The 23,451-nt window shown below is 36.4% G+C and overlaps 1 protein-coding gene across 3 annotated transcripts in view; it reads left to right on the top strand.

Moving 5' to 3' along the window:
- CDK14 (cyclin dependent kinase 14) overlaps positions 1-23,451 on the top strand; it is a 305,938-nt gene that overhangs the window by 219,975 nt on the left and 62,512 nt on the right. For all 3 annotated transcript variants that reach the window (XM_029961885.1, XM_008933769.3, XM_018075820.2), the window contains exon 12: positions 20,638-20,777. In XM_029961885.1, the coding sequence (XP_029817745.1) occupies positions 20,638-20,777 (140 nt within the window). The remainder of the gene's footprint in view (positions 1-20,637; positions 20,778-23,451) is intronic.

Raw genomic sequence — 23,451 nt, 5'->3', positions numbered from 1 at the left:
CTTTTTTTTTTTTCTTTCAATGTTTCCTTATTTTTTCACATTTACATTAGATGGGCATTGATACACAGGTTTTATGTTCAAAATACAGATAAACCAGGGATGCCTATCCAATCATCTGTATAAAGGTTACTACTAGAAAATTTCTCAGCATATGTAGAATTTTGTAAACAGGATATTTGGACCTCACTGTCTTGAACAACTAACATCTTTTATATTTTGAGAAAGCATACAGAGTTTGAGTTGGATGAGCAGGATGACAGCTATATCAACAATTTGTCATGCCAGAAAAATTGTTAGAAATTTTCTACTCTCTTTTGACCAAAATTTTTTGCAAAAAGGCTAAACCTTTGCTGCACCAGCATTGCTGTTTTCTTTCTGGTTCTAATTCAAAATTTTATTTTTGCCTCTAACTGACTGTCTTGTTGGTAGTCTACCAGGGAGTTCAAGAGATGAATCAGCAGTAAACTAAAAGATCTCCAAGTTCACCACTGAAATTGAAGATACAAAATGTTTTGGTGAAGGAGCTTCCTTGCTATAAAGAAAGAAATTTATTGATATGAGTAGAAATCCAAATCCTTTTTCTATATATTAACTTATTAGCAATGAAGTATGTCTACAAATGCAAAATCCATAGCATGGTCATTTGTACAAGGTGTGTTTAGGTTTATACTCACTTTGCCATTCTGTTATTTTTTCTCTATCTGCTCCTTCCCAAATCAATTCTGACTGAAACACGAAGGTATTTTTCATTTAAAAAAAGCCCCAATGACTTTTGAAATTGTGGTTGACTGAACAAGGAGAAATCTCTTAAGGTAGCAAGATTATTGTTAAAATTAGGTGTTAGTTGTTGGATGTGATACCATTGATGTTCATCCTTTGAGTCTAAACTTGTATTTCTGCAGTGCCAGGGATCTTTCATGACCTTGTACCTCACTTTGCAGTACTACTGGATCCTCCATGGTTAGCAGTAACTTCCTAATTCCTGCAATGAGGCATAAAGCTGACACTGGCTTCAGTGCAGGCCTTCACAAAGGGCAAGTGTCACTGGCTTGCATTAATTGACTTTTAACAGTCTATAGAAAAGTTCCTGGCTTGTGCAGTTCAGACTAGGAGCCTAATTTGGTGGGTTTTGTGGGTAAATCCATCTCCGATTTACTGTAGATGGAGCAACAGGAAGATTAACTTCACTTATATTTGGTTTTTGTGAATATCTCTAAACATTTTGCCAGTTGTTGTGATCCTTGCAGGCATCTTACAATGTTTGACTCTACCTCAATCTTACTGCTTGGAATAATGCAATTTCCTGAAAGTCACAACTTTCCTTTTAAAAATGAAGTCACTATAATTGTCTGTATTCTGTCCCTTAAAAATCAACAAACTTGCAAGTTCATTTTTAATTTGAAAGTAGTTAATGAAATCCAAAACCTTGGAAGAAGCAATTATATTACAACATAGGCAATTAGATCTGGATTGGGAAAGGACAAGGAAACTAATATTGATGTGAATGTGTTTCCTTGGGGGCATATATTTGCCTAAGTAATGTGAATAGATACTGGCATGCTATTCTATCCATCCTGCAGGCCTGGACTGAGCATTTCTATGTTTTACCAGCAGTTAAACTGTTAAAATATACAGTTATGTATTAATAAGTACAATAATGGGTTTGAATTTGAAAAGTTGCTGTCTTGTATTTCCTTCAAGAACATTACAGGAAATTTCTGGTTTCATATAATAGATTAAAAAAAAAAGAAAAACAACCAGTTTGCTTAAAACAAAGTCTCAGTTACTCAGATTTCCTAATTGACACAAGTTGTGATCACATCACAGACTGACTCAAATAAAACCATAATTTCTTAAATTCTAAGAAACCTCTTCAAAAATATTTATACATTTTCTATGCTCTGTGCATAAAGGATTTCCAATTTTTCAGCATAAATGAAGGGATTGAAAGACTGAAAGCAATGACAATACGTTGAGTTTAGTGCTTCATTTGTGTAGTTCTACTATAATAGGAAATATTCAGTGCCTCAAAATTACTTATGATTTACATTTGAAATGTAAAGGATTTTCTCTTTTTCTAGTGTAAATCTTTATCTGTGTGCTGTATTAGAGCGCTGTTGCTTGCACAGCTGTGGTTAAGGATGCATAAACATTTCTGTTTAAGACATCATATTCCCAAGAGTTTATAATTCAGCTGTAAACTTAACACATGGATAGACCGATTCATTCTAGAAATTTTCTTTCTTTCTTATGGTGTTTCAAAAAGCAGCAATCTCTTAAAAAAAAAAATCCTTTTTAGCTTCCTGATTTAATTTGTTGAAGATTGTTGATGACACAAAATATGTTTCATTTAGAATTGTTTTAAGGGTAGTTGGCAATAAACATGAGACCCTTGTGGAGAAAAACATACAGCCTTTTATTTTTAAATATGTATTGGTTTTGTTACAGAGTTACTTCCTCTCAACATCTTAGTACCTTAGAAAGACATACCTTTTTTGGAAGGATTTATGTGTATGCTTAAGATGTTCTTGAGGTGAAGTCCTGTTACTGCAATTTATAGGGGAGGGGTTGAGATAGAAAGAAATTTAAGAATTTTTCACACAGAAATTGCCATAGGAACTGTACCACAGAGCACAACATTGAACTTCATGCTCCCAGACTGGAAGAGTACATCTTTAATTTTCTAAACACAATGAAACTTTCACTATCTACTGTTTCATCTTTCAGGCACAGGCTGGCCCTTTATCTTGTTTATATATATATATATGTGTGTTTTGAGGTCCTGGCATGGAAGGGTGAGAATGTGGGTTTAGAAGCCTTCAAAGAGGCTTTTACCTCAAAATTTGTGTTATAATTCAATTTATATAAGGGGAAGTTACTAGAAGGAAGAATAATACGCTTTCAACATCTACAGAGCCAGCTTCATGTCTGTAAGGTAGATGGAAAAGAGGCAAAAAAAATCCAACCCCAAACTTCCGAAAAAGCCACAAATGGTAGTCTGGAAGCAAAATAATTGCACCTGACCAACTGTGCCAGCTTCTACAAGATGTGAATTTTAAAGGCAAAGCAAGACAATGGAACAATATTGGACACAAGCCAATAGCTCTTTAATTCCCACTCTAACTGGTAATTAGCTAAAAGTATGGAATTTAACAGCAATGACAAAGTGAAACCGAGCAGGCTCATTATTTAAGTCAGATCTCTAAAATTCTTAAAATAGAATTGGTCAACATTAGAGGCGACTTGTGTGAAGTGTTTGAAGGAAATAATGTCACTCTCACAGTGAATTAAATTCTTTGGAGACTTCAACACCAAATTCCTTTACTGGTTGTCAAATTACTGAAAGATTATAGAGAGTATTTACTAGATAAGATGGGATCTACAAATTTTGTAGAAATGCTTATAAAGTTAGGAAACAAAAGTTGCATTGACGTTTGCTTCTGTCTAGTAAGAAGCTTCACCTACACAGCATGACCTAACATACTGTGGAATGTAATTATAAAATGCTGGTCTAAAAAGAACTAAGATGTGGTAATCTGATCTTCCTATAGAGACCATAATGAATTATATTTTCACCTTTTTTCCTGAACTTTTCTGTTCAATTATCTCCACACAATAAAAACCAAGAACAGCTCTGCCTTCAGAATGCAATGCAACCTCTTTCAATTTGCAAAAGCTTCTCCACAATAATAAACCCTTACAGAAGAATAACAAAAGAGAACTAATTATCCTTGTGTATATTTGGTAGGATATAAAAAGCTTTTTCAGATCCTTCTGTCATAATGGGTTTTATTGTGAGAAATTAGGTTGGAAAGAAAAGGTGCAGTTGAAAACTAATTCTGCTCTGCATAAATAGGACTACTACTTCATAATTCCCCAACATGGCTGTATTTATTATATAAATATCACTTTATTCTCACATCCAGTCCCACTACTGGGGATTTCTTCCTTTAACAAGATGGCCTCTGTGCTTGAGACCTCCCTTCCTGAGGCCAGGGTGTTTAAAAGTTGCATTCCAGGATGGACTGGCCTATTTTGGGACTGTTACTCAGTGAAAACTTCCTGAAGAAAGCAAAGTGAGTGAATAGAGACGAATCCATGCATTTTGAGTCTGTATTTCGTTTCAAGCATGGTACAGACTATGGAGCTGCTTAAAGCAGAGACTTGGAAAGTCTTTTTGGTTTGGGGTTCTGTTGTATGGGTTTTTTTAAGAAAATCTTTGCCTTAGTGGGATTTTGGCTAAAGAAAAAGCACTTTTCTAATTGTTGCTTTTATCCCTTCACCTCTTGTCCCTTCACCAGTATTACTCATTGTAACTTAGTCTATCATTCCACTGAAGGAATACTTGAGCTCTCTAGCACAGTAGAAACAAAGAGCTTTAGTGTTGTCATTGCAGAAACCTTTCTGATGGATAAATCCGACAAATAAGGATTTCAGCAGTACTGAGCAGAGGTGGGCTGGCTGTATGCCCTGTGTGCAGTGTGAGCACATCGCAGGGGTGCGGGGGCTGGCCCCTCACTTGCCGGCCAGGAGGGATCAGGGATCACGCTGGGGGAGCAAGGATGGAAACTGGACACAAAATTAGAAGATTTTTTAGAAGTATTTGTGATTTAGAGGCTTATAAACCTGCTTCTGGCTCCCGATGGTTTGCAGCGATACTGCTGCACTGAAAAAAAAAAAACCATTTTGGATTTCCCGGTTTTTTTTTCCTATTTCCCACAAATAGCTCGTTTCCTGAGGGACCTTAGGGATCACGTCACGACAACACCTGTGTTAACCTGCGGCAAACACGAGCAGGCGTTCCGGTCTCTCCTGTCCGTGTGCGCGGCAGACCCGCTGCCCGCGCCAGGGGGCAGGGCCGGGCGGGCCGGGCGCGAGTGTTTCCCGACACCGCTGGTTTTCGTTTATTTCACTGCTCGTTGGGGTTTATTAAATTAATTTCAGGGTGGTGGAAGCCGCCTGTTTGCACTGAAGTGCCCTTTTTTGTGGCCGCTTAGCTCTGTTTTCTGTGTGCGTGGCACCACGAGGGGCTCGGTGCGGGCGGCGGGGCTGAGCCCACGCGCGCTGCGGGCTCCGTCAGCTCCGTGGTGAGGAATTACAGGATACTGAGTGAAGCCAAAGACCGAGGAAGATCTCCAGAGTTTCTCTATCCTCTCGCCAAGCTGAAAAATCCTTTCTGATTTATATTCGAATCTTCCTTTCAAATCGAAGCAACCGTAAAATGCTAAAATGTTACACCTTTTAGGGAGAAGATTATTACTAACAGACCTCATTGATAGAATATTTATCCTGACATTTAATTTATTTTTACTTCATTCTAAATTCCCCCTCTTTTGTGTTGCTAAGCTTTAAGTATTGTGTTACATCCTCTTGGCCCAGTTAAAAATACTAGTAAGTCTCCTAAACTCAACAACAAAAACCCTTGTCTTTTTTTTTTTTTTTTTTTTTTTTTTAGAGTACCAATAGCTCTATGCTGCTTCGTTAGTAAAATTACATTGTTACTGTCCTGTATCTTTCCCATCCTTGACAGCCATGAAAATACAGCTCAAATGTACATGGATGGTCTTTGTTGTCTTCTGCAACATTTAATTCAGTATCTGGCATTGGACTAGATTTTGTTGGCATTATTCTCTCTGGACCTGTCCATATTCAGGGTGGTTTTTCCCTGGAAGTAATTATTTGTAGCTTTCTATGCTCTATCTTGTTTGTAGATTTTCTGCCCACATATCTCATTTCTATTAGCTTCTTTTTACCAAATTCTTTTTCTTTTATGCTGTTTTCAGCATTTAGTGTCGTCCAAAAGTTGAATCAGTATGCAGTGTATCCCTTAGTCTAGGTCATTAATAAAGATGTTAAATAAAACTGTGACTAACGCTAATCCCTCTGGGACACAGCTGGACACTTCTCTTCCAACTCAGTACATTGCCACTCATCATTACCCTTTACTTATGGTCTGTCAGCCAGTTTTCAGTCTATGAGATGGTGTATCACATCCCAGATCTTCAGAGTTTGTCCACAGAGCAAGATTTTTTAATAGAAATGGCATCAAACAAGAAGTCCCTTCTTGTGTTGCTCCACCAATGATTATGCCCATTTTAAAAAATAATTTATCTGATGTCTTATTCATGAGTCACCTCTTCTTTTTATGGCCATTGTTGTCTTATTCTTTTCTGAAATCTAATTTTACTTCCATGCTGTCTGTTTTGTTTCTCCTGTATTTTGTTTCTATATTCTGTGTCAATGCCCAACAAATATTTGCCAAGATTCTATTATTTGAAAACCAGAAACGAATTATGTGTATACATTTATATATTTTTAAGTCTAGTACAATACTGTAGAATGCAGAGCAAAACTAGATAATGCTACAGAAACTTAGCTACAGTAATAAACATATAAAGAGGAATGAGGAAAGAGAACTAAGTATTCTTGTGTAGATTTCCTGGAAAGACTTTTAAAAGGTGCCTTACATTTGTTTGCTATCCTCACTAGTTCCTTAAGAATTCCTTAAGATATTGAGACATATATCAGATAGACATGTTTATTTGGTTTTTCCAGGTATGATTTTTTTCAATGTATGTTCTTCATTAATGTTTTTGAGTACTTTCTGATCAACTCTTCAGATGTTTCCAGTTTTTCTTTCTCCTTATGCATTTCTGCATGTCAATGTTTTATTAACTTCTCAGAATTATGTTTTTGGTTACTCATATGTTGCAATAGTGTCTGTGTTCATGTCTTGGTTTGAAGTCTAATACTTTCTGATTGGAGGCACCAGGCATCATTATATAGTCACATTCCAAATTCTACCCTTTTGCTGGAGTTCTGTACTGTTGGCTTCTCTGCTGAGATCTCTCTTTTCCAGATAATGACATTGCTCACAAAATTGAATCTCTGAGATGGGCTTTAAAAATATTTGTTTTAGGAATTGAAGACATACTGTGAAGGCAGTAATATAAGTGAAGTAGACCTTACTGCTGGGTCTTTCATTATTTGTATGTAGCTGTTAAAGGCAAGAGTTTTCTAAACGGAGAGTCAAAATGATAGGCACCTTGAGAACTGGGTTGGCATTCAAAAGTGCTTACTGCTAAGCAACTGCTGTTGTTGTCCATGGTTTGATATTATCCTCTGCTGTTTGTCTTGTATTACAGATAATTTTTCTTTAACGGAATAGTTTCTTTGATTATCATCTTAGGATTTCAGAAATGTAGATAATTTTGAGAAATGGTGCGGGCAGGCAGTAAGTATAATAATATGAATAATGCTACTGAGTTTTGTCACCACTGCAGGTAGTTTAAACCAGTCTCAAAACCCATGTCGTTTGGCTCAGTTGCCCGCTGGAGACTTACAGACAGCAGTTAAGATTTCTGTAGTGATACAAACATCAAAATTATCTTAGGTAAATACTTATTTTACTTTCTTTTATGATGATCTCATGTGGGGGTTTCAGCGTAATTGTGACCACCACCTTTTCTGTGGTAGGATCACAGGTATTCAAGTATTGCCGTTTATGAGCAACTTCTGTGACCATCTCTAAAAATTCATTCAAGAAAATCACTTCCTTTCCTGCATTTTTGGTTGTGTTGCTTCATGTATCTGCCTCCAGATTTCTGACTTCTTGCCTACCACATAGGACAGAGAAACAGGAATTTTTGCTTTTTCATGAGGGGTTTTTTTTTCAATTAGTGATGCAGAAACACATAACATTGTAGGAGACTAATGAAAACAGTGATTTCTTTCAGAATTTGAAATTATTTGCTAGCCAAACAGTTTTATAATTGAATTATGTGATTTCTTTAAATGACCTAGCTTAGAAAATTTTAAGCTACTGGTAGAGAATTTGTGAAAGATGCTGGCTGCAAGCAGGTCACCATGTATGTACATTCATTGCCTGCTTGACCTGCGTCAAAATAGGAAGATAGGAGACTATAATCCTTGCTGATGCAATAAAACAGAGAGGTTAGATTATGTATCTTCAGCAACACATTGTGAATAACAAGCCTCAGTACAGGGCTGGTGCACCTGTTATTGCTGGAGGGCAAAGAGGCAAGTGGTTCCAAAGGGAACTGACCTTTTTCTTTCAGGCATTGAGTCAATCCCTTATCCTAAGGCACACATTCTGCGTTAAAATTATTATAACTCTCCTGATATTAGGCTGAACAACAGCCTCTGGTGAAAATCTATGGAAAAAACCATGAAAAATATTGTGGTGATGGTAGTTTGTCTATTGTTTTTAATTAAGTCTTTGTAGGAAATATATTCTGTAATTTTGAAAGACATCACTAAATTCTTCTCTGATAAAAATGAATTTAATTAAAGTTTAAAATAAAATTTTGAAATCTTGTTTGCCTGAATTAGCAGCTCACAAGATAGCAAAATGTAAACAACGTTTATCAGTGAATGTGATAAAAAATCCTTTTAAATTCTGTAATGTATAATACAGTGTGTATCAACCGGCTGCTACCTCAGCTGAATTTCTATCTGTAAGATCTGATTTACAAATAGACAACTTTCTGTTAAATTATTCACATCTCATAATAATTGATGTAACAGAGTTGATCTTATGCTGGTGCATATTTGATCATAAATTCAATGAAAACAGCCACCATCTTTGTGATGTTTGTCCAGCTAAATCCTTCAGTGAATAAAATAATAAAGATGCCAGCTGTGTTTGTTTTGTGATCACTGCTGCAAAAGAAGGCTGAAAATACAAATGAATAAAAGACCTAATTTTTCATGTTGGATTTATAAACTTAAAATCTTAGTGCAAAGAATTTAAATTGAAAAAATTAAATTTTTACTTCTGTCACATTCTCATAAAATTATTTTTTGCTTTTTTTGTTCCTATTGTTTAAGAATCCAGAATATTTTTAAAATATTGATATTATTTGGATCCAAAATTACTAAATATAAGGAAATCTTGCAAAAATATATGAAATTTATGGTTTTCTCTCTGACATCATTGCATGTTCACCATCATTTTTGCATTGCTTCTTTGGTTAGATTTTTATAGCAGTCTTAAAGCTCTGTTTACTACTGTATATTGTTATTGTGCTTCAAACTTGATTTCACCACCCCGACATCAAAAAATCATGCTCCCGATTATTACTGGCCTTCCTTCAGAATTATGACTTCTGCAGAATACTGTTATATTCCTTTTATTTCTTTCCTATTTGATCCTTAGAGTGCCCTTGAGTCAAACTTGTTTCGCCAACCATGAGGGCATAAATTTTCCTGAGATGTTGACAGATAGTGTTTCGTGAATATCATTTTTCTATCAGCTACAACCTACATCTATACTGCTCACTAAAGCAGAGCCAGGGACTATCTTCTGGCCCCGAGGCCATGTGGCAGACCTTGGCTACAGCTATGCTAAGTAACACTTGGGTGTGCATCTCCTCTGGGCTTTATGTGGTCCCCAGGCAGCTGCAGATGCAGTTATTATTTCGGGGTTGTTCAGCATTAGATTTTTAAATCAAAATTTCCAGAATTACATAAGACCCATGTTGCAGACCGTAGGAATTGTGTTTTCTAGCATAATATATTTCATGCCTTCCTTGTAGGAGCCTAGTACCTGCCGCCTTTCGGGCATGGTGCCTGGCATGAATTATTCCCTAAACTGTGTCTAGGAGTGGGTTTGGAGCACACTAGCTGGTGTAGGCAAAAATAATCCAGGGTCAGTGTGGACAATCAATGGTTGAGCAATCTCCCTAGCCCTGCTTAATTCGGCAATATAGGCTTTAAGAGAGAGATTCTTACTATTCCCTGTGCACACCTGAGCATATTCCCAGTCAAGTTTCCTACTCTCATTGTAATGCTAGTCTTCTTTGTCACTTAGGCCTGAAGCCTTAGGGAGGCTTTTTATCTTTCTTTTCCTATCCCATGCATCCAGAATGTTATATACATTTTACAATATAGTTTTATTTCCAGCTTTTCCAAGATACTTTTTTTGTCTTCCCCAACCAACTCTGCCACTCTGATCTTGATTATTGTAATACAATTCTCGTGTTCACTCCTGATCAACACCCTTCTTCAGATCATACAAAAAGCGGCCAGTAAATTCAGTTTATTTTTGTGTATTGTTCAGCTCTTATCCGAACACTGGCCATTTCACTCCCTCGTTTTGAGCTCCTTATCCTTTTCAAAATCTCCATAATTTTGCCTCTTCCTCTCTTCCTTCACAAAGCCATGTATTTGCTCCTATTCCCTATTTTTATGTCAGTGATCCCTTTCTTTTATTTAAGCATTCTCCTCTCCCCTAGATAACTCAGGCAGACTCATAACTGCTGCCTTCCTTTCTGGGAATCAGAGGGCCTTGTGCCCAGATACTGCATTTATCAGTTGTTTGTGGTCTTTTTCTCCAGGCTTCTTGTTCTCATTTTGGAAGCTTCTAGGACTTGTCATTCTCAAATATCTGCTTTTGCAGAAGCTTAATGTCCATTTGGGACCCTAAACCAAGACCTAGATGTTTATTTACCGTCCCGTCAGATTCAGTGACAGCACACATGACCAGACCTGTCACAGAGCTCCATGATTCCACAATTCCATGTGTGCAAAATCTTTTGAAAATCCAGATGCTTATTTTGGATCATTAGACGTGGTCTGAGCTCTGCTGACAGTCAATTTTTAGTGACAGCTGGCTCATTGGGAAATCTGACCTTTAGCGGTCACTATTATAGATAACAATTTTGATTTTAGTTCTTAAATCACCTATGCTGATTTATGCCTAAGTAGCAGTAACTCCCTGTGTAGCTGTCTCTCTTTCATGATACTTTGACAGGATAGGATTTGCAAAAATGGTTCAGGGTTGAGTTCTTCCCTACTGCAAGCCAATTTCTGAATGTCAGCACTGCATCCCCACACATATGTGAGTACAGGCACTTAAAAGTCCACGTATTTCAGTAATTGGTAGTTAAAATATATGGAATTTGTGGCTTGGTGCTTGACCTCCAAACTGTTTATAGGTAAAAAGGCATAACTCTTGCATTATATTCAAGCAACTTCAATATAGGTATGTGTGGATGTGTAATGTTTCACTTTTTTAAAAAAAACAGTGCAAAATCATGTTCTGTTTTCTCCAAATTGCATAGTAGAGAGATCACTGTTTTCTCCTTCTATGGTGGGCTGCCTAAGAAACCTAGGGGTTTTTTTCTGTCTTCAAAGTTGAATTCATACTTCCTTTAACAAATTAACACAAATGTATTTGTCTCTCAAAAAGTATTACTGCTGTTGGTATCAGGCACTGGATCTTCAGTCTGCCAGCTTCTCCCTACTTGAAGAGAACCTAACATTCACTTTAGATAGTATCTGTCTCCATTAATGTAAAGAAGGAGTGGCATGCTAAATCAGCAGAGGGGATCTGGAGAAGGAATAGCACATTCTGCACCACAGTGCTGATGTGAATGTAGTGTCCCATCCTGTGTTCTTTTCTGATGTCATCTGAACCAAGTACCTGAGGGTCAGGGAGCTGCAACTAGTTCTATATGATGTCTGTCTAAATGCAGAGGCATAATAATACATAATAAGGTATTTTTGACTGCATGGCTTGAATATATTGCCCATATGCTCTCATTATAACCACCTCAGTCTCCTCCTCTCAATGTTTACTAGTTCTGCATAATTTCTCTGTCATGTCTGAGCTTAGGAATATAGTTGCAAAAAGTTCAGGATGCCTGCTTTTACATAATTGCTTAGTCTCATTGGGTTCAGCCAGGCAACTCATCTACACTAAGTTAAATACATGCATATGCCTGGGGTCTGTCTTCATGAGCTTTCTAGGCTTGGGGCATTCTCTCTGCCTCCAAATCTCTATCCACTTTTAATGAGCTGTATAAATAAATACAAAGTGCTCCTATTGGTTTCATATCCATAAAAATATATTTTGTTAGCAGGGAGGTATACAGTAATAGAAAAGATCACACCATCTGATGTTTTAGGGAGCTGTGGGAGGACAGGACGAGTAGCTGCTTCCAAATGGTTGATGGATCTGAGGCCCCAGCAAGACAGATTTGTAGGTTAACTGTGATAAATGATCTTTGGCTTCACTGACTAAAGCAAGGTCACCCTTCTCGGGGCACTGCCTGCATGCTGCAACCTTGCAGCAAACCCTTGTTGAAGAGTTCTTGAGCAAACAGACCAGTTCTTATTTACATTGGAATGAAATTAAGACTTCTCAAAGCCAGGATGATAAAATATCAGACAAGATGGTAGAGTTGTATAAAGTAGGACTAATGTTTACTTACTAGCACTTAGTTCTGGGGTTTTTTTTCTAAAGGCAATAGGTCCAGAAAGACAGCTGGATAAAGGAAGTAAAGGAAAACTTAATTTACTACCCTAATGGGTGCACCTATTTGACAAATTTGAAAATAAGTTTGTTTTTTTTTTTTCCTTTGGAATATTTTTTGCATGGATGAAGGGTGGAGGAGGAGGAAAAGCACAGAGCTTTGACTGCATCGTGTGCCAAAGGTTTATTTCAACTATTTCTGTGTTGGGGGTTGAGGGGGTAATTCCCTCCATTTTTTTGGCTTATGTCCAGCCAGTGAGGAAATAAATATGAGAAGAAAGAATGCTATGGAATGTTAACTGCACTGCTGTATTTTCTTCCTTTTATCATGCCCCAAGATTCAGTGAAGTTGATATAAATTCACCATGCCTTATTTTAAAAAGCATAACAGAAAGGCATTCTTCCTTTAAGAGTCAAACTGTAAAAGGTGATTTTCTTTCACTCAGTTTGGTTTAAGCCTGTAAAAAGCATTAAGTGAAAAATCTGATATATTTGTTAGGGCATTTATTGCATTACTAACTTATATTTTCAGTTCTCAGTGAAACGTTTATAGAGAACATAAACCTTGAAGAGTTTTTGTTCAGGATTAAAGTTATATTTTCTCCATTTTCTGCTGAAATAATAGTTCATAAAATGATTGTTAGTAATTATTTCTAGCTCTGTTTATTTTCCAAGGATGTTCTGTTCAACTTGCTGAGATTGACAGCCTTTAAAAAACATTCACCTTGATCAGAAGATTCATGCCCTTTAAAGAATTTCCAAATAATCAAAAGCTTCTGATTAGATGTCACCACTGTGGTGTTGTTCTTCATTAATTGCACTTACAACAAACAAAGATGTTCCAGTAAATTATAAATCTGGCATATTCAGTAGTGGTCTTCCGTGGTGTAAGTAATGTGCTATGTCTTCCATAATTGGTATCTTTAATACTGGGCTAATTGGGATGCTGAAAGAATTAGGATTGGTGGTGGCATGTAAAATCAAAAAGAAGTAATTGCTAAATTCTTTCTCAGACAAAATAGTAAGGCATGTTCTAATTAAAATTTTTTCAGAAATACTTATTCTGGAAAATACCTGTATCTAAGAGAAACTGCTGAAAACTGAGTAAAATACCGTGAATTACTTCAAGTAGCCTTCTTTTAGTTTAATGAGTTAGTTGTGGTTTTAAACAGTTGCAAAACACGGTACCCAGCAGTCATGTTGCCTGTAATATCACAATCCCAGAATTCCCAGAAATTGAGGAAGTTACATGATCCTAAAACAGGAAACCACATTCTCAATAGCTTAGAGTATGTTATCACTGGCATATACTGTATATTTTCTGTTTAAATGAGCTTTTCTTCACTTTGATGTCTGCCATGTAGATGCTCCAGCAGAAAGATGCCTTACATCAAATGTAAGCCTTACTCTGTATCAGAATAGTATAGAACTACGAGGGGAAATATCTGCAGTATTGTCTATGAACAGTGTTAACTATCTTCCTGCCATAAGTTCTCAATAGTTGGTGCTGGGTTTGTTTGGAAGGTTTCACAGCTCAGCATATTTATTCTGAGGCAACAGAGTGAGGGCTAGCCCGGGTGCATGTCAGGCTGCAGAAGAACAAAACTCAGGATACTGTTAAGTCTGTTGTATATTGTCTGATTCTCTTTAAGCTTAGCATTTAAACATCAAATCTACTAAATTCAATTTTAAGGTAGTGTGTTCTGTAATGGTGTTAATGTTCTGCTTCCTCTATGAAGCAAACCTTTCAAGCTGGATTTTGCAAGCAGTATTGTGTGGAAGAAATATCTTAATACTCTGAAACAGACACAAAACCACATCAAATATAGTGCAGAAAGATGTTCAGCGAGAAATATACTTATATCTAAGTTTTTGTCTTGAGTTGCATTCAGTGATGACACATACAAATGATTTTATGATCAAGTTGTAATTGAGCTTAATGGCCATTGCCAAATGTGAATTGCCTTGGGAGACTGGATCATTTCATTGTCTAGCTTAGGTGTGACCAGACTGAGTCTCTGAAGCCTAATGTGACTCATGAGCAGTGTAAGCATCTTAATTCTCTGTTCTGAGTTCAGGAGTTGCAACTATAATTATGATTTACCTACTGGGTTGATAGATTCTTTTAAAAATTTACCAAGTGTATAAAAATATATAGCTAGAGGTAAATCTATATTCATTAAAATAGAAAGAAAACCTACTTGCCTATATTGTTAGAACCTTCATTTGTTAGATTCACTTTTTTTCATTAAATGCTATTCATCTTGGCTACTTTCCAGCTAATGGCATCTGTGCAACTGTCAAGTGAGAATTAGTTCAGACAGGCCAGGATTATTATTACCTTCCTGGAATGCTCTGAATGAACTTACCTCCACAGCCTTCCAAATGGGACTCTGACCTCTGCTGCATTGACATTAACAGCAATACCAAGGAATCAAACACAGATACTTTTCTTTTTATCTCTGTGCCATATCAGTGCGTATTTATCATTGGTTGTCATGGCTTTTATTGTAATAATAAATATTTTGACCCCCTTTTCAGTACTTCGGTGGGTAAGACTGCTGTGATATGGTAATATAATTAAAAGAAATCAAATTAATTTTTAAATTTCCAAAGAGACCGTTTCATACAGCCCCATGGAAATGATGATGGTCTGAAGACTGTGGAGTGCAGTGTTGTGCAGGAGCACAGAGCAAGGGAGCAGCATAGCCACATTAGTGCAGACTTTGCCCCAGTCTAGCTCATCCAAGAAGCCTGAGCAAGATGTTGCACTAATATGGCAGTCTTGCTTCTAGCGAGGTACTGAGCTACCAGAGTGCAATTAAACTGATGGCCTAGGGAACCTGGAGACTGGATTTTCCTACTCTGCATGCGTAGAGAGTTCAGTGTTTCTGAATCTAAACTGTTGCCAGTATCTCAATTTGGGATGCAGGTGTCTGCATCTATCTATCTCAACTATCTCAACACTGACATGTCATTCTTGTGGCTCTGTTTGATTGTATTATTTACTGTATAGTTTGACTTGAGGTACCTCTACACTATGCTGTAGAGCAAATTCTGTGTTTTGTGATTGATCAGCAGTGAGTAAAACACTGCTTCAGTGAGCCTTCAAACAGCTTTGTCTCTCTTTGTTCATCAGTTTTAGTCCTCGATACCCTCTGTGTAAAACACTGAAAAAATGGTAACATCTTTACTCTGTTAGATGCTCGTCTTGAGGTACCGTTTTATGCCTTTATCTGTGTCAAAAGCTAAAAGCATTGCATCAAAACTTGTGTTCACTTGTTATGGTGGTTTCATAATGGCTAAATAAGCTCTACAAAAGCTCCATGGAGGCACATCAGGCACGTTAGGGAAACAGCTCCCGCATGCTGGAGCTGGCACGTCAGGTCTTTGAAGACGGTAGGTGTTCTCGGCATGGCTGTAACAACAGAAAAGGCTGTTGTATTTTGTAAAAATGAAATGCTACTTAAGGTAGGCCCTGCTCTGTGTGCCACATAGCTACTGCTAATAGGATGGCGTGCATATTCAGAGAGACGAACTATCAAGGCACATGAGGGTATGTCTGTATCTGCTGGTCAGAAGGCAATGAATTTGCAAAGAAATCATTAACTACAATATATGGTGCTGTACAGTGTCACAACCCAGGAGAGGCTAAAGCTAAGGACAAGGGGGAAAGATTGCTGTCCTCAAGCAGACTTGGGTGAAAATGGGGAGTACAACCATTGTGGCAGTGTGTTGGTAGTGAGGTACCAAAGGAACTGTACAGGAGCCCTGTTTTTGAGGGGACCACAGTGTCCTCTGTGAAACGAGCTGTGTATGGCTACTGTATGGCCTGCCTGATTTACACCAGTTTGTTTATTCTCTTCATACCATTAAACTTTAAACTCTACTAAATGGTGTGATTGTTCAAGTTAACTGTGGTTTTGTCTTTCAGCATTTCAGGTTGCAAAGAATTGCTCAGAATAAAGAAGCAGAGCTGAGATTTCTAAAGGGAATTAGGTGCCTCACTCCTCTAGGCCATGCTGTTAGTGCCAGTTGAGAAATTAATTAATGATACATTGTGAGCATCATATCTTCACATAGAAAATATGCACAGTAAATGATTTTTGCTTTGGGAAGTATTTACCCCATGCTGTTAAGACCGTATAGACAACATATTATCTCCATTTGTTTCAATGCCCATTTGTCTTAATTATTAATGTGAATTTGAGCTGCTTTCTTCATTGCATTTAAAAGCAAATCACCCCAAGTTCAGAAGTTCACTGCACATGCCCCAAACTTTTTTTTCTCAAGAGCTTAAAGCAAACTTCAGTGATCTTAGTCATGTTCTGCTTGACCAAATACTGACCTTCCTCTGCAGTAGAAAGACATTTAAGCCTGTTTTCTGAAATTAAATCAAATTGTTGTAATCCACTGAGATTTACAACTGCTCAAGTCTAGTCAGATTCATATATGTTTCAAGTGAAACAGGTTTATATGGTGTTTGTTTTTCTTGAGCTAAGGTGGTATGTAGCATTTGGGATTAAATTGAAAATCAGTGTGTTTCACGAATGTCATCAGAGTGGGTATGTAAAAATATTCCCAAAAATATTTCTCAAAACAATATCTATATATTATTTAATGCTCATTGCCAAAGGTTTCTCTGTATTCTGCTGTACACCACATTTTCTGAAAGTATGTATGCTGTCATGGCTAGTAACTGTTCCTCAGTGATTAGTGTGACAGTAAGTGAAGCGTGAATATTGAGACTTGCCATATCATGCATGCCAAGTTCCTATATGGCCCAACTGCTGTGAGACAAAACATGCTATTATGTTTTAGACACAAAGCCATATTGTATGAAATTCCATCCTGTCTCGTACTGAAGGAGGTGTATTTAAAAACCAAATCTTTTTTTTTTCTTTAGTTCTTTTTGTTAACTTTTCCGTATTAGGTATTTAACTACTGAACCCCATCAGAAAATTTAGCCTTTGGCTCTATTAAGGAATCATGTTTCAAGCTTAAATCAGGCAAATTATTTATGTTTTAAGGAGAATATTTTAAAGAGAACATTGGTAAAAAAAAATTAATGAAAGAAACAAAAGCAAACGTTCCAACGTTCCAGACCACTGAGGTTATGCACTAAATGGGGTTTTCTGAACAATTTCAGTGTAGCATATGTAATTTAAATACATGATCATACAGTGCATTTTTCATAAGTAAAAGAATAGCTTGTCTTTAAACAAAGCAGCAAAATTAGTCATGCATTCCATTAAGGCATCAGTTTTAATACTGACAACCTTAGGAGCCCACATGCATATGCTTTTTGCAGTGTCCACTTATTTCCAGAAGTGACCTTCACAGAACACATGACTTTTGGAGAAGATTTTTTTCATTGCTGTGCAAAGCTCCATAAACAGAACTTTGATGTAGAACTGTAAAGATACAGCTGAGTCTAGGTGAAAGTGATGATTTGATCCATGAGTTACTTGGATGATCTTTGGCCTGTATTACACGGGAGGTGACACTAGATCATTATGGTCCTTTAAAATTCATAAATGCTTGGAACCATAATACTAATAATGTAGCAACTGGAATTTTCAAAGAACTAACAAACAACTAACACCACCCCCACACCCCTAGCATACCTAGAGTATGATTAGTGCAGGTAGGTCTAATAATTATCACAGATTGAACTATTTTTGCAGACTGTGTAATGAATATAGTCTTTTTTTCTATGTAATAATTATAAAACCAGCTCTAATTATGGCTGATTTATTCATAATTTTTTAATTAGTTGATGTAATTATGTTGCAGCCCTAGATATTTTTGTTGAGTTTATATTGTATTAATGGATAATCTGCTGATTATTTGATGCTTATCTTTGGTTTCTTGACTGATTTCAGTAAACAGGCATCTTTTTTTGTGTCTAAACTGGGAAGGTGACTTTGGATTTCTAAACTGTTCCTACTCAGAATATTTTCAATTTGTATAAGTTAATCTGATTTTCTTGCAAAAAAAAAAATCTTAGCAGTATGCCAGGTATGCTGGTGATCATTAATACAGTCAAAACATCAGCATTGTTCTGTTCGAGGAACTACGGTGTCATCCATAATTTCATTTGCAATTCAGAATTAGTTAATCTTTGAACGTTATTTTCTCTTGCTTTGCCTTACTTAATTAGCATCTTCATATACCTATGGGTCAACTAATGAATGGTGTAATTCTTATACTGGAGAGTAATGTTTCACTACTTACTTAAGTGACCTCATTTTTCTGAATTAGCAGTAGTGCTTATTCGAGACAGAGCAAGTTTACTATTGTTCTTAAAAAGGATGCATTTACCTCTGTGGGGAAAAAAATGACATTGGTGAAATGCATTGCCAGAACCTCTGAACAATTAATTGGTGCAAGGGCGGTTAGGACTCAAGACAGGCCTCACAGACTTAATATAATCACCATTCCATGGAAATTTTGGATGTGTAGAAGAATTAATATCAATTCTCCCTGAATATTTACTCCTCCCTTTCCTTTTCTTTGTTACAAATAGCTTTTTATTTTGGTATTTTGCTGTCTTCTGTAATAAAATTATCTGTAATTTTCACAAAAGTTTAATGAACAATTTCGACAATCTGGTAGTAAATACTCTGAAATTAGTCTAATTTATAATCTAATTTATAGGCAATGACTGTTTCATTCAAGATGTTTCTATTTTGTCATGAACTGAAAATGAAAACAGAAAAAAATTATGCCCATCAGAAACACTGGAGTTCAGTTGTTTAACCTGAAATAGCAATTCCGAATCCTAATCCTGGGTGTTCTATAAGATTATGACTGATGAGATACAATGTCCCAAAGTGGTCAGCACTCCTGGGCAATTCATCCCTGGGCAATTTCTGGACCAATATCCTGCTAGTTCTCAAGAAGAGATCAGATAGGCACAGTATTCAAATTTCTATCTAGCATGCAGTTGCTAGAAATTAAAAAGACAGCCAGTGGCATATTTTTTGAATGATTGCAAACATCAGCATATCATACATATGCCAGCACATAATTTACTAGAGATGCTTTTGACTTTTAATTTATTTTATTTTTCACACTGACTATAGTATGGACATGGACAAAAAGTTGTCCCTATGACATTTGTAACTTAAAGGTCTCAATGTAATAACAATTTATTTTTTTCATTTAGTGTTTTCAATGTTGTCCGTTCTTTGTTGAAGAGGCAGTTTTCACCTCTGCATACACTGAACCATATAAATTATGCCATGTCAGTGTGGTAAAAGAGTAATGCTATTTAATCCATCTTCTTGAATTTGTTTTCTGGAAAGTCAGCTTGAGCTGAAAAAAATGAACATTTGCACGAAACATGCTGTAGAATTATGGATTTTCAAGGATAACATCTTTTTTTTCAAACACTGTGGTATTTTGGACTGAAGTTGGGAAAACAGTGCATTGCAAAATAGAGACTTTTTATACACTTTGGCATTTAACCAACACGAGATCTTTACTGAGCATGGTTGAATTTATGAAGTTACCTACTAATAATAACAACATGGTATTGACAAGATTTAGCATCTTTTTTTGACTGCATATTACAAAAAGTTTGGTAGCTTTGGAAATGTAGGAGGCAGCTGTAGGTTAGTAGACCCAGGCCACATATTACTGATTACCATTTTACTTTCTCCCCTCCAAGTCTATTACTTTTAGATTATATTTTCTTATAATATTCCCAAGAATATAGCTCCCAATGAAACAATAAGTTTTCTCAGACTTCTCTAGGAAGCTTAGGAAAGATAATTCACTTACACTTTAATGTTTGCATTGCTTTAACACTTAATGAAGAGTCAACCCCCTGCCGTAAGAATATATGAACAAGTAGAAGTCAGTACTTCCCAAAAGACAAATGTCTTTATGAAACATGATGTGAATGTTGCAAGTTAAGCATCATTGGATTTTAAAATTTGATACTCACAAAGTTGTATAAATGTTGCTGTTATTGTAAGCTTGGATTTTATGCATTTAGATAGTAACAACCATTTGTTTCCAGCACTGTACATTTCAGTCTGTCAGTATGCTCAATAAAACCTAAATGGAAGAATCAAAACAGTTGCTTTCAAGATGCTGTTGCTCATGATGCTTTAGCATACTAGGCAGGGTATATGTGATATGGTATATTGTATGCTCTGTAGTTGTAAAATTTGTATGAATTTTGAGCTGTCAATACATAAATAATTCATTAACTCCCTAACCTGAGGAATAGCTTTCTTGGCCACGCTCCTGGGCATCAAGACTTGGTGTTTCAACTTGCTGACTGCATGGAATTAGTAAACAGAATAATGATACCGTTTTTCAGAAAAACCTTCTCGTTTGTGTTTCAGGCTGAGCCATGTGAACCACGCAGAAGATCTAGCCTCCAAACTACTCCAGTGTTTCCCAAAGAACAGATTGTCAGCACAGGCAGCTCTGAGCCATGAGTATTTCAGTGATCTGCCCCCACGGCTATGGGAGTTAACTGATAGTGAGTATAACCACCTTGAAATGGCTTGAAAACAAAGATGCTAGTTCATACAGATGCATTTGTGTATGCTAACCCTTACACACAGACAGCTTCATGGACATACACAGCCACACACAAAAATATGTGACTGCGATTGTGTAGATTGAAATTACATAGTTAGCTTGACACAGGACAAAATGGATTCTTTCTTTTTGCTATCTCTGCTCTGCAGTCTGCAGCCTGCTATCTTTGTATTTGATTATGTGTGCAGCCAATAGAATTCTCTGAATTGTTATAAAGCAAAAGGAAAATACAATTTACATATTTAGTGCTTTTCACTTTATAACATACAGTACTTCTTAACTAGCTACAGCACGCAGGATAAAAATCCAGCTGTGTTTGATTCACAGAATCTCTGTATGTTATAACAGTAACCTTTAAGAAAGGACTTGGCATTCGGAAGTCTGAAAAACACCAAGTAGACAATGAATTAATTTGATGAATTAGACTGTGCACAAAGAGGTGATATTCTTAACTAAGAATACTTTCACTATTTACATACATCTTTTTATTTCTTTCATTAAACAAAACACATTCCAGTTGACTTGCCATAAATATTCCTATCATCATGTAGGGTGTCAATTATCTCTTTAGTAATTGTAAATCTTTTATATTGTACACATCCATGTAATTTTTCAGTGTTAAAATCACACTACTATTTATTCTGGGGAAAAAATACTATCATACATGATATTTTTTATTCAGAGAAAGTTCTGTTATTCTATTATTGCCTAAAAATAGGCAATAGCAGCATTTTGCTTTAACTCAGTATGGTAAAGAAATGCATGTTGCATTGGAACACAGAATGTTCTTTTCTGCTTTCAAATATATATCTATTAGAAAAGGATCTAAATCCAGTACGTCAAGGCAGAAGGTTCAGAGATGCAACAATGGAACATGTGTGTGTAACTGTGGCTGATTTAAAAGTTTGCTTGTAAAAATTGAGCTCCCTTTCTGAATATTAATACATTATAGAATCTATTTACATCAGCGTCAGTATGAAAACTTTCATCTTCCAAAGGTTTATCTTTTCCATCCTCAACAGCTGTAGTAGTCACATTTTGAGCTATTTCTGTGGCCTGGCTGCCCAAGTACCCTACTCCCAGCTCTGCTCTGAAGAGTGCTCTCCCATTCATAAAATATGAACATTAAAATCAAAATAGCACCATTAATTTTTGTCCATCACTGTCATAGGTTGTGTCCTTGCTCTGCAAAAAGATTCCCGGTTTCCCCTTCTGCCACGTTGACCCACCACTCAGTTTGCTGACCATGGTACTTGATAGGCAGAACATGGATTCAGTGTAAATGAAGGCTTCTGTTGAAAGTCTGCCTTTGCTGAAACTGATGCAGAGGTTCATTTCTTCAGGACTAATGAAACATCAAGAATGCCAGTTCTTTTATCCTATTTCCACTAAATGGAAAACAAAAATCACTCTGCAGTGGTGACATCTCAATCCTTCTGACTGTGTGATTTAGTCTAGCCAGGATTTTGAATTCTGAATTCTGCAGTAGTACTTTTCTGTTAATATGGACTTATTACCCACTTGCCACTTAGTTTATCAGTCAGTGGTTAAATCCAGTTCTATCAGTGAAGTAAATGCCTACACATTATCACTCTGCAGCAGGCTGCCAACAGAGACAGTCTTGTCCTAGTCATTAACAAGCACAATGTATGCAGAACACCAGAGGGGAATTAAAACCACAAAAAATACCTCAGGGTGGTATTTTTAATATGAGAATTTAATTTGTAATTTCACAGATTAAGAATTTTGGCTGCATTAATCCTTTTATCAGCTCACAGCAGGTTATTTGCAGAAGCATAACCATAAGGCGATATTCATTGGCAGAAACACGTCTTTGCATAACGTTAAACATCAGGAGCAGTGAAACCTTTTGAAGGGGGGAGAATAAAGATGAAAAATCATTATATTTTAAAGCAAGGTTCTTCTAAATGCCTCCAGTAAAATTTGGAGTTACAGAAAGACTATTTCTGTGTCTAGTAGATAATCATTATGAAGCATAAATCCAGATGCAAGAAAGGACAATCCCAGTATCAAATACTACAATCATTTCTATTTAGTATGACTTGGATATACTTGTAAACATATTTACAAAACAAAGAAGTCATATACTTTGGAGAGTTGGGAAAATGTTTACTGTGTAGTGAAATTACTAGTTTTTGTGATTCTAGTTTTCTGTGTTAATATTTTACATTGGAAATGCTACAGATAGTTAATTAAATATAGGTATAAACATACTGAGTCTTTATGCACAACAGAAGTGTGTGTACAGACAAAATTTCCTGCTTTCAAATTCAGACACCACTGTGATTCTGCAGATCTCTCTAGTGAATAGTGTTCATCATGGAATATGTTTTGTCCAATTTGATCCTAATGCTGAATTGCAAATTTGGGGATTTAGCACAAAAAATCAAGGAAAGACTCACATGTGAGGAGAAAGGCAGAGGGGAGGAATCAGTCAAATTATTTTCCATTGGAAAATTGTTTCCTTGGAATCACAGCATTTCACAAAAGTATGGTGACTATGTCTACATTGAAAAAGTGAAAATGGAGTGTTTCACTTTCTATTCGCGTTTTGACTTTAGTGCTATATATTTGTATTCTATGTAATATTT

This window comes from Manacus vitellinus, unplaced genomic scaffold (genome assembly GCF_001715985.3).
Source record: "Manacus vitellinus isolate BGI_N305 unplaced genomic scaffold, ASM171598v3 scaffold_3_pilon, whole genome shotgun sequence".
In the NCBI taxonomy this organism is placed as follows: Eukaryota; Metazoa; Chordata; class Aves; order Passeriformes; family Pipridae; genus Manacus; species Manacus vitellinus.
Note: the sequence above shows the minus strand (reverse complement) of the source record. Positions and strands in the feature narration are given on the sequence as shown.